The sequence below is a fragment of the Miscanthus floridulus genome, chromosome 12, assembly GCF_019320115.1.
Source record: "Miscanthus floridulus cultivar M001 chromosome 12, ASM1932011v1, whole genome shotgun sequence".
Taxonomy (NCBI): Eukaryota; Viridiplantae; Streptophyta; class Magnoliopsida; order Poales; family Poaceae; genus Miscanthus; species Miscanthus floridulus.
Genome location: NC_089591.1, coordinates 70059089 through 70070523, shown reverse-complemented (window position 1 = coordinate 70070523; position 11435 = coordinate 70059089). Strand labels below are relative to the sequence as shown.

Sequence of the window (11435 nt, the reverse complement as noted above, 5' to 3'; positions counted from 1 at the left end):
TTTCTGTTAAATTTTCACCCGTATTTATCCTGATTCTGTTTTCATAGCCGGCTGTCTGATCCCAATCTCATTTCCAGTGAATAATGTAGAAATGGAAATAGAAAGGGTATTTTTACCATTGTGTGTTCGTCGGTTCGTCCAGCGAAGACAATGCTACAAGTCACGCTAGGCCGCTGGCCCACTGCACATACGGCCCAAAATAGTCTTGCACAGTCAGCGGTCACCAAAGCCCAAGAAACGACAGGTCCACAGCCGCTGCGCCCAATTGCAACCAGAGACCCTCCCCGCGCCGGCGTCCGGCGATCGCCGGCATCGGAGCGATGGATCACCCATCCACGTGATGGATCCGCCAGCGCCTTCTCCGAGGCCCCCTGCGGGCGATGGGGCACTGCCATCGGAGCGGAACCGGCAGCGACCAAGGTCTGCACTCCGTGGCGCCCTCGGGGTGGCCTTCCCCATCGCGGTATCGTTCCTGTTCTCCTTCCTCGTCGGGCTGGCTGGGCTCGCGCTTGGTGGTCTCTCGTCCACTGCATCGGTCTCCATGCCCTCCACCTGCCGCATCCTCTCCACCGGTCAGTCGCTACTCCCTGCCCGATTTATTTCCGTAACTGTGCTTGTAGATCTTAGTGTTTGGTTAAGGTTAGTGAAATTAATACCGCAGATTAGCTGTTATGTGATATGTTCCAAGAGCTTACTGCAAATTTAAGCTTAATCGTCATTTTGATGTACACATTTTTTAACATTCGTCCGGTTTTACACAGTTCAGATGGTGTGAGCTTGCTATGTTAGCTAGTAAATTGAGGCTTTTCCCCGTGTGCCATTACGAAAGATGCTTCATTTCTACATGCCACTAAAAAATTCACACGGACACTGGTGCCATGACGCTAAACTTTCTTGTCCTCCACGCCATTCCGTTCACCTTGCGTTAGGTTTTCACCGTTTGACAGTCCTGACATACGGGTCCGACCAGTGATAATGTCCAAAATACCCTTCTCTCGTGACCCTGTCCAGAATACCCTTCTCTCCTACGCGGAGGTGAGCTCCATGGCGGAGGAGCAGAACCCGCAACCAGCCGTAGATGCCGTGCTTTCGCGCGCCACGGTGATCACCGACACCCTCACCAAGTTTGCCACATCTGCAGCCTCGCCAGATTGCTTGGCAGCCACTGACGCTGGAACGGTGGGATCCGCTACCGACGAGGAGGCGGCTGCAATCACAGCCTAGCGACGATGCCGAGCTACGTCCTGGATGAGCGCCGCTCTCGCTACGGACCTGTCCGTCTTCGGCATCTACAACCTCAAACCGGCCCCCGCCACCGTCTCCTCGCCGCTGGCCGTGGTCGTCGTCGACGAGTCCGTGAAGCCGGCGGCGGCCGCGGCCACGGCAACAAAATCATCGCCGTCCCCCAAGTCGCGGCTGTCCCCCGTGAAGGGGAAGGCGAGGACGGGGACTGCGTCAGCCGCAGCGGCGCTGACGCCGCCGCCCGCGCCGCCGGAGTGGGAGAGGGGAGGAGGCGCTGAGGAGAGGGGCGAGCTGGCAAAGCGGCTCAGAGAGGAGTCAAGGGGCTGGTTCCTTGGCTTCGTGGAGCGGTTCCTGGACGCCGACGTGGCGGCGTCGGCGCTATGGGACCACGAGCGCGCGGCCAGGATGCTCGCGCAGCTAAAGCGTGTCAACGACTGGCTCGGCGAGATCGGGAAGCGAAGCGAGACTCTGTCGCTGCCGCCGTCAAACGCGGACGGTGAGGCGACCGCCGCGAGCATCGCCCCTGTCCCCGCGAACGGCGGCTGCGGCGTACCTGAGGAGACGATAGAGCGGCCCCTGTCTCCGCTGCTGCCCGCTGCCGTCCCTGCCTCCCTCGTCGGAGCTGAGACCGCCGCTGCCGGCACCAAGGCCGTCGCTGTCGCCCCTCTACTCCGCCTCTTCCCTCTGCTTCTTCTTCCTCCCCGCCTTGCTCCACCGCTCCAAGCGCCGCCGCTCCGCGCCGTTCACACAGACCTTCCCCGCGCTCCCTCTCTGCTTTCCCTTCAGCCCTCTGCTTTGCATCGCGCCACCACCGCGCTGGGAACCGAGCGCCGTCGATGCCGGCCGCCCAGGACCGCCGCCGATGCGGTTGCGCCTTCCCTCGCCGGTGCCGCCGTCGTACTGCTCTCTGCTCTCCGTGGCCCCATCGCTGCTCTCTCCCTCTGTCCCGTTTCCCCCTTCTCCCTTTCTCTCTTTCTCTCTCGCTCTCCTCCTTTCCTCGCTCTGTTGACCGCGCTGTGGGGAGATGAGGACGGATAGAAGCCGTGCCATCCAAAGTGAGGGTATTTGTGACTTTTTTCAACGCAGATCGACATCGTTAGATGGAAAAGTGGATGGAATGGCTTGGGAGGTAAAAAAAAAAAAGGTGTCATGGTACATAGGTGCGTTCAAACTTGTTAGTGGCACGTAGACCGCGACCATCTTTTATAATGACACACAAGTAAAAGGCTCTAGCAAATTGCGTTGCAGTAGCACCACTATTGCTCTTCTATTAGATACTGAAGGTTCCATTGGACCACATCTAGTATGCTTATAATGCAATTGCCTAGCCTTTCAATTGCTTGTTGAAATTGGACTGCTACATACTCCTGCCATTCCAAATTATAAGACGTTTTGGCTTTTCTAGATACATTGCTTTTAGTACGTATCTACACAGAGTGTATATCTATGTGCATAGCAAAAGATACGTATCTAGAAAAGCCAAAACGTCTTATAATTTGGGACGGATTAAGTATATACCATTTGTGCTTGATGTGTTTGCTGGTACATTGTAGGCGTTGACCTTAGGTCATCAAAAGTTTGTGAGCTTGGATTATTGAACTATAGAGCTAAGCATGTCTTCTACCCGTCGAGTAAGAGAAGATTCCGCTGCCATGATGACTACTACTGGGCTTCAGTTTTACAGGTTACAATAACCCTGTTGGGCTTACCCCATATTTGGCTTGTTTGGCTTCTTTTTTCAGCCGGAACAGTATTTTTCTCTCATAACAATTCAGCCGGACCGGAAGGGCGGGCCTGGTGCAAGCGGTAGAGTCTTACCGCCTGTGACCGGAAGGTCCCGGGTTCGAGTCGCGGTCTCCTCACATTGCACAGGCGAGGGTAAGGCTTGCCACTGACATCCTTCCCCAGACCCCGCACAGAGCGGGAGCTCTCTGCACTGGGTACGCCCAACAATTCAGCCGGAACAGTATTTTTTAGTCAGTTTCAGCCAAATTTCAGACCAACGAACGGGGCCAATTGTGTTGTCATGCACTTCCATGCTTACATCTCTAGGAGAACTTCTAAAAATGTTGTTAAAGCTGATGATTGGCTACAATTCCATTGTTAATTGGGGTTAGTTATGGTGCGATTCTGACACTCATTCCTCTAGATTTAGTCCGTACAATACTCTGTTTTGGTTGACAAGGTTTAGAAGTTATGCATAGTTTCTAGTTTGTTTAAATAGGTTCGCATATATTCAAAGAAAGGCAAAAACTTTACATGTTGTGCACCAGCTTTCAGTTTTGCGCATCCTGTTAACCACACACACTTATTTTATTGTGTTTTTAATATTCACGAAGACTTGCGGTATGTGTTTATTTGACTCGTTATCATTTGTGTGGCGAATTGGACTGTAGGTTGAATACACAGAATATTTTTCTGGCCAAGTATCTTATGCAGTGGCAGAGGCCCCAAAAGAGGCTCTTCCCCATAATTGTCGACCTGATTTTGGTGCTGCATGGTCAACAACATTAAAGTTCAAGGTATTTTACTACGAGTTATCTAGTTCCATGTAAGTAGTATTTACTTTCTATGTCCTAACACACTATAAAAGTGCTCTAAGGGTTTCTCCTGTTTTCATGCGAATCTTCAGTTATAACACCACATTTTGCTTGACTGATGTTTAGTTGTCAACTGGCAGTTCAATTTCCGCATTTCCATTTCATGACCTCCTTTATTTGTAGGTAAATGAATCATACAGCTGCAGATATATGCTAGGTAGTAACAAGGCTGACATTCACTCGGACAAGCTATTCAATTGTACTGCTGAGGAGCCTTCCACTACGGAGCTGCTCAAAAGGATTCTTATACTGTGAGTATTATGCTCTCTCTCAAAATCCCCTTAATGTCAGCCACTTGGGTACCGCAACATATGATAATATTGAGCTAATTCAAAGATCAGTCGATCAAGCTTAGATGGTTAGAATTGTATAATCTGTTTGCTAGTTTATTGCTGTAGTCTCTTCCAGATTAATTTTCTAATTTATTACTTTATCAGATGGACAAAAGTCAAGTATGCTTACATGCACTTTCACTACATATATTTTAAGGGACACTACCTCCAGTAGATAATTTGTGACTTTCGGACATCCCTTTTTTGGCCTATGGGCTAGTACAGTTCTCCAATCAGGAACGTCACGACCAGAGGGAGTGCTAGCAGCTTATTTATATCCTTTCTAGGCCTATCTAATTACTGCCACATCTGTACTTTTTGGAAACGGTTCCTTGTTCTCGTTTAGCTGGATACCGCTTTTTTTTTTTCCGTTCCCTTTTGGCTGACTTTGGGAATGGAAAAAAAAAGTGGTATCTTTTTTTTTTGGGCTGACTTTGAAGGGCGGGCCTGGTGCAAGCGGTAGAGTCTTACCGCATGTGACCGGAAGGTCCCGGGTTCGAGTCGCGGTCTCCTCGCATTGCACAGGCGAGGGTAAGGCTTGCCACTGACACCCTTCCCTAGACCCCGCACAGAGTGGGAGCTCTCTGCACTGGGTACGCCCTTTTGGCTGACTTTACATCGAAATGTTACAGGTTTTCAGAGATTTATGTGTCAGAAGATTTCAGTTCAGAACGAATGCTTGGTTATGTAGCAGCAGGTTTTGTGCTCGGCATGCTGAGTTTGATGTTCATTACAGTCTTATTTAGAGGTTTGTATAGATTGTTGCTTGCTTCCGCCAGGTGGGCGGTGAGGAAGCATAGCATCAGAGTATTTGCCAGTCGGTTGAAGCGTGCCTGCCTTCTTGTTGCCTATGTATCTGCTGTTGGCTGGATCACCTTGCAGTATAGCAAATTTATCGGATTGAAAGAACTTTTGTCGGATTCTGAACTCATGGAGCGGTTCTTTTAAACTGTAGATGTATTCACCGGTGTATATTGTACTTGTAATACCATTCGATTGTTTAGGAAGAGTGCAGATTTGGTGCCCAGGGGTACAGAGGTGTATTTTAGCTAACGAGGGCGCCATATGATGTTCCATTTAGGAAGTTTTCTTCTTCTTCTTTTGATCTGAAATCAATCCTCTGTTGTACGAGTATCTACATGCCAGCAACACTTGTCACAGACGTGCTTTTCATGCCACATTTTATCAAGGACAGCTTAGCTGACGACCTGACCTCACAGATGATGCATCTTTTTCCTTGGAAAATGGAAGGAACTGTATGATGCAAACTGCTGGGAATGATTCCACTTGATCACCAATTTCATATAGACCGCTTGAGCTTTTGCCCTTTTCTGATCTGTCGGCCTTCCAAATTTGCTGCAACTGCACGTGCTGCACTTGCATCTTTTGTTCCAAACAACGTGTTTCATGGATCTGTTCATCAAGCAAAGCTAGATAAACATCGCAGTTAATCTGGCATTCAGCTGTTGTATGTTCATTATAAATTTGAGCACGCACCGTGATTATGCATGATTTCTATTCTAGTGAGGTGGAACGAACTGCACCGAAACCTCTCGGAGTGTCCTTTGTTCCGAGGTGGGGAAATGGGGAATGCCTTCGGGGTGTCCTTTGGTCCGAGGGCGCAAATATCTGATTGCTGCTACTGCTCTCATTCTTTTTCCGTCAGGCTAATTGTTACGACATGTCTAGAAACCTTTAGACGAGCAATTTCACTGAATTTTCTGCCGAGAAAGATTCCACTTAATCTCCATTTCGCAGTTGACACTTCAGCTTGACCATTTATCCCTTTCTGAATGGAATCTGGTGTGCTGCACGTGCTGCACCATTTCCGTATTCTATTGCCATTTTTCCAGCTACGGCGAATGGTCAAGTCGCCGCTGGCCACCCGTTTGACCTCCAAAGGCGGATGACGGACGACCAGTAGCCGCGCATCCCATGGCATCGCCGCACGGGGGCGGACGTCCTGGACCCGTTCGCGGCTCGCTGGCCGTCACGTTGTGGGTCAACCATGAGCACAGTAACGATTTCTCGCGAACGGCCCTGGAAGCCGTCGAAGGCTGTTTCTGGCCCGGTCAAGGGCGCATGCGCATCCGTTGGTGCCTTGGTGGGTTCGTCTCTATTGCTTCGGTAGTTCGGTCCCGATCACATCATCTTCCTGCAATCCTGCACGGGCACGGTACGGCACTTGGAGACCACGGCTCACCGCAACGCTGCACCGCCCCGGAAGGCCGGAAGCATCGTGCTGGACTGCTGGGCGTAGCCAAGCCAGGCCCTGCGCACGTATAAAACCCACACCAACGGAAAGCGCCACCATTCCATGCTAACAGGAACAACACAAACCATCAGTTCCGTCCGTATAGCAGGAAAAAAAAAAGGTTTCTTGTCCCACAGGGCAGGGAGACTGGAACAGGAGTCGATTGTGATTAGTTGATCACGGTCCGGACACCATGAGCTCTCGCATGGCCGGGGCAGCGCTTCTGCGCCACCTAGGCCCGCGCCTGTTCGCGGCCGAGCCGGCCGTGTCTGGGCTCACCGCGAGGGGCGTCATGCCCGCGGCCGCGAGGCTTCTCCCCGCGCGGATGGCCAGCACCGCCGCGGAGGCTGCCAGAGAGGATGCCGGTGCAAAACAGCCCGGCGGCACCGAGAAGGCAGCAGACGGGCAGAGCAAGAAGGCCATCGTCAGCTACTGGGGCATCGAGGCGCCCAAGCTCGTGAAGGAGGACGGCACGGAGTGGAAGTGGCCCTGCTTCCGGGTGAGTACATACTGCACATTTTGCAATCACAGGCTGTTTCATGGCGCTTGCGTTGCATGATTAGTCACTCATGATCTCTAAACTGTGACTGACTGGACTTCTGCAGCCGTGGGACGCGTACACGTCGGACACGTCCATCGACGTGAAGAAGCACCACGCGCCGACGACGCTGCCCGACAAGGCGGCGTACCTGATCGTCAAGTCGCTGCGCGTGCCCATGGACCTCTTCTTCCAGCGCCGGCACGCCAGCCACGCGCTGCTGCTGGAGACGGTGGCGGCGGTGCCGGGCATGGTGGGCGGCATGCTCCTCCACCTGCGCTCGCTCCGCCGCTTCGAGCACAGCGGCGGCTGGGTCCGCGCGCTGCTCGAGGAGGCCGAGAACGAGCGCATGCACCTCATGACGTTCCTCGAGGTCACGCAGCCGCTCTGGTGGGAGCGCGCGCTCGTGCTCGCCACGCAGGGCGTCTTCTTCAACGCCTACTTCGTCGGCTACCTTCTCTCCCCCAAGTTCGCGCACCGCGTCGTCGGCTACCTCGAGGAGGAGGCCGTGCACTCGTACACGGAGTACCTCAAGGACCTCGAGGCCGGTATCATCGAGAACACGCCGGCGCCGGCCATCGCCATCGACTACTGGCGCCTCCCCGCCGACGCCAAGCTCAAGGACGTCGTCACCGTCGTGCGCGCCGACGAGGCGCACCACCGTGATGTCAACCACTTCGCGTCGGTACGCACACTACACCTTGCGACAAGATTCATTGTTCTGAGCAACTTTGACCGGTTCTAGCTAATTCATTTAATTGTGTTGCTTGATACATTTCGCAGGACATCCATTACCAGGGGATGAAGCTCAGGGACACGCCCGCGCCGCTCGGTTATCACTAACAAGTCGACGTGGCCTGCTGCTCACTTCAGCAATTTTACACATTATTACCCTATCGTTAATCTTACTATGTTGTGCTAGCCAAAGTTGCTTAGCAGATCGATCAGGACTGGTTTGCTACTCGGAGTAGCTTGTATACTTTGTACGTACTACTATTGAAGATATTTGAAATAACAATATATGAGTATAGTGTTGAATATTTAATCATTTTTTGGCATATTTTAAACTAGAAATAAAACATCTCACATATCATAACACAAATAAGCATGAGCGACCTAGGAACAATATATCCAGATATGTTAACGAACATGCTAATAGCCGTTTCTACCAACAGATCCATCACACACGTAACCGAATATACTAAGTGAAGGTTTATGTTGTACCTTTGACCCAAACCAGTGCTGAAGGCGGCTGGTGGGGCGTTATCACCATGCTAGGTATGCAGTGTGCAGTCCCACGAGCGGTCGTCGGGGGCAGAGAAGCACGAGGAAGAGCAGTCGTGTCGATGCGCTCCCTAGAAACTTATTTTCCATCTACCCATGTAGGTACATAGGCAGACGGAGTTTCCGAGGCCTGCTCACTAAGAGACCTTGTGCGCGCAAGGGATTTGAGCCGGAGATGGCCAAGAGCAGCAGCAAACACAAGAGCTCATTGGAGAAGAGAGTAATGAAGTAGACCTGAGCATTTGCGGGGTGGGTCGGGCCTCGCCAAAAAAAAGGCTGACTATTTTGGGCCGAAAAAGTCTCGCCCATGACCGTCCCACTAGACGAGGCGGACCTACCGCGCAGTTTACAGTGTAAAATAGCTAAAATAAATGTTTCACGCTAGACTTCGGCCAAGAAAAAATTTCTAGGTGGTGGGATATGTGCCCAGGCCCTGTGCCACTAAGGCTCATGGCCTCGTGGGTGGGCCAAAACCTGTTGGGCTCGGGCTCAGGCCTGTGGGGCGAGCTCAAAGTGCTTAAGTCTATAAGGAACCGTATTCAGGATGGAGGAGAGGCGCCTGAGATATAGGCCAGGGACTTGGGGGGTGAACCTGGACGGGTTCCGAAAAAGGTAGAACGGCAAATGCACACTTGTTCTGTTGCTAGTTTTAGACCCACACATTTTACTCATTTGCCCTTCCCGACTATTGCTCATTTACCCATTTTCCGATTGCTCTGAGCAACAAAAGGTGGCTAAACACATCACATCGGGCCAAGCTCAGGCGCGTGCTCGCACTACGGAAGAGGCAAAATTCCCCGAGTGCCAAAAATCGGGCACTTGGCAAAGCCAATCTTCCCCGAGTGTTGCACTCGGGGAAGAATAGTACTTGGGGAAGAGAGGCTTTGCCGAGTGCCGTAGAGTGTCTAGCATTCGGTAAAGAACGGCACTCAGCAAAGGCCCTCTTCCCCAAGTGCAACACTCGGGGAAGAGCGGTACTCGACAAAGAAAAATGTTACTTGACGGCCCATCCCGCCCACACCGTTAAAACTAAAAAAAAATTACTTTGCCGAGTGTCGCACCCTGGCACTCGGCAAAGAGGCTGGCTTCCTCGAGTGCCCTGTCATGGCACTCGGCAAAGGGCCTCTTTGTCGAGTGCCAGGGAAGGCACTCGGGGAAGATTTTTTTTTGTTTTTTTTGCCCCATTTTTTTGTGAGGCCTCTCACATTATTTAAAACTCCTTGTTCAAATTTGGGACAATTTTGACTTTTTTTTGGTATATTTCGTTAATTTTTTTCGTTTCGTTGAATTTTTTTGCATACTTCAAATTTGAACTACAGGTGCATGAAATAATGGAATTTGGTGATTCAAAAAGTGATATTCATGATATTTGGTGTATGTTGAGGTCGTATCCAGGAACTCACATGAAATGTCGAGCATCTTGTTGACGTAACATGACGAGGTACTTGCGGGGAAAATGTATTTAAATCATATAAAATCCGAACAAAATCCGAAAATCACGAAACTTGTCGGGGCCTACCTAAACCTTGGATCTGGTGGTATTAATATTAACTCCTTGAATGATCCTTGTAGTTGGCAACATTTTGATTTGAAATCATTTTGTCATGCAAAAACGACGTTTGAATTTGAAAATTTTAAAATTTGAATTTTTCAAAAGACCTCGGATGGAAAAACTTCCTAAATGAAAATTGTAGATCTCCAAAAGTTACGAAACTATGTAGTTGACAACTTTTTGATTTGAAATCATCTTATCATGCAAAACTACGTTTGAATCTCTCAAATTTAAAATTCGAATTTTTCAAACGACCTCGGATGGAAAAACTTTCTAAATGAAAATTGTACATCTCGAAAAGTTATGAAACTTTGTAGTTTACCACTTTTTGATTTGAATTCGTTTAGGGCCTCAAACAAGCAATTTACTCTCAGTTTAGTATAATATATGAGGATAGATAACGGAATCTAGACACAAGTGACAGTGTAGTGCAGTTGTAGAGCAGCAGACACATGATGGAGAGGTCGTGAGTTCGAATCCCACCGGCCGCGTTAGCCGCGAATTTTGCGGAAAAAATACAGCGACTTCAATGGAGGCGGGCGCGCACTGGCCGATGGCGGCCTCCCCCGAATTTTTTTTTGGGTTTTTTTGCTATTATTTTCGGGGTTTTTTCGTATTTTTATTTTGCCGAGTGTAAATCTTCCCCGAGTATTGCACTCGGGGAAGAAAAAAAAAGAAAACGGCGTCGGCCGTCGACCAACAGCGTCAAATCTTTCCTGAGTGCAAGCACTGCACTCGGCAAAGCCTTCCCCGAGTGCACGATTTTCGGCACTCGGGAAAGACGCCTTTGCCGGATAAGGATTAGCCGGAGGGTCTTCCCCGAGTGCAACTGGGCCTTCTCCGAGTGCAACTAGCACTCGGGGAAGTCACTGGCTGTTGTAGTGTCGGCTTGGCTCGGCATGTCACGGCGGCGCGTGCGTGTGGCCTCCCAACTCTCCTCCTCAGGCTAAAAAGGTGTTGATCATCCTATGAAAGATCACTCAGAGTTAGCATGTTTGAAAAAGGTTTGAAAAACACGTTGTTTGCATTGTTTTTAGGGTCACCAGAGCTCTCCGCTACAAAGGTGCACCTAAGCTTTCGAACAGTGATCCAGTCATGCTATTTTCAAATGCACTTGTTCGCTTCTCTTATAATCCGTCCTTTTCGGCTTGTTTTTTTTTTAGCCGGAACAGTATTTTTCTCTCAAAACAAATCAGCCGGAACAATGTTTCGGCTTGTTTTTTCAGCGAAGCGAATGGGGCCAATGTGCATACAGGAGGTGGCAATTTCAAAAATAACAAAATATGCACCAGGGCTCTATCGTTGCAGCACCGGAGAGCTGCACCAGAGATGAGTGATCCTAGATAGGGCTCTCTCGTGCAATCAAGTAATGCAAGAAAGATAAAGATGTGATGAGACAACTGGTTTTTTCCTATGGTATTGGGTTGTTGCATAACCCCTAATCCATGTTAGAGCATTAAGAGTCCCAAGACTCGGTTAAACTCTCATCCATTAATGAATACCTGTTTGGCACTCAGCATGGTGGGTTTCAATACCGTGAACACCTTTTGGAGCCTCCTCATAATAGTTCCATCGAGGAAGATCACCAAGTCCTTTACTAAGCCATCTAGGCGATGGTAATCACCGGGAGTAA

General features: G+C 50.0%; 2 protein-coding genes across 3 annotated transcripts; both read left to right on the top strand.

Moving 5' to 3' along the window:
• The first annotated feature begins 216 nt into the window (after window positions 1-216).
• On the top strand, window positions 217-5504 carry LOC136497302 (uncharacterized). Of its 2 annotated transcripts, none has more exons than XM_066493098.1 (5): window positions 217-572; window positions 2796-2926; window positions 3639-3764; window positions 3966-4093; window positions 4807-5504. In XM_066493098.1, exons 1-5 carry the CDS (start codon window positions 341-343, stop codon window positions 5120-5122), a joined length of 933 nt encoding a protein of 310 aa, XP_066349195.1. In that variant the 5' UTR covers window positions 217-340; the 3' UTR covers window positions 5123-5504. The 2 variants fall into 2 exon arrangements, 1 of the variants encoding a protein (XP_066349195.1); XR_010769273.1 differs by adding an exon at window positions 2985-3120 and having other exon boundaries at window positions 515-572; window positions 2796-2873; window positions 3966-4949.
• A 153-nt stretch (window positions 5505-5657) lies between these two features.
• Window positions 5658-7985, top strand: LOC136497301 (ubiquinol oxidase 1b, mitochondrial-like). Its single transcript, XM_066493097.1, has 3 exons — window positions 5658-6927; window positions 7034-7651; window positions 7750-7985. Exons 1-3 carry the CDS (start codon window positions 6622-6624, stop codon window positions 7807-7809), a joined length of 984 nt encoding a protein of 327 aa, XP_066349194.1. The 5' UTR covers window positions 5658-6621; the 3' UTR covers window positions 7810-7985.
• The last annotated feature ends 3450 nt before the right edge of the window (window positions 7986-11435 follow it).

Bases quoted from the DNA above. Each gene is read 5' to 3' on its own strand.
- LOC136497301 (XM_066493097.1), top strand. From the start codon at position 6,622: ATGAGCTCTCGCATGGCCGGGGCAGCGCTTCTGCGCCACCTAGGCCCG. The intron at 6,928-7,033 runs GTGAGTACATAC...GGACTTCTGCAG, and splicing joins GGAAGTGGCCCTGCTTCCGG to CCGTGGGACGCGTACACGTC. The intron at 7,652-7,749 runs GTACGCACACTA...TACATTTCGCAG, and splicing joins ATGTCAACCACTTCGCGTCG to GACATCCATTACCAGGGGAT.
- LOC136497302 (XM_066493098.1), top strand. From the start codon at position 341: ATGGATCCGCCAGCGCCTTCTCCGAGGCCCCCTGCGGGCGATGGGGCA. The intron at 573-2,795 runs GTCAGTCGCTAC...GGTACATTGTAG, and splicing joins CTGCCGCATCCTCTCCACCG to GCGTTGACCTTAGGTCATCA. The intron at 2,927-3,638 runs GTTACAATAACC...ATTGGACTGTAG, and splicing joins ACTGGGCTTCAGTTTTACAG to GTTGAATACACAGAATATTT.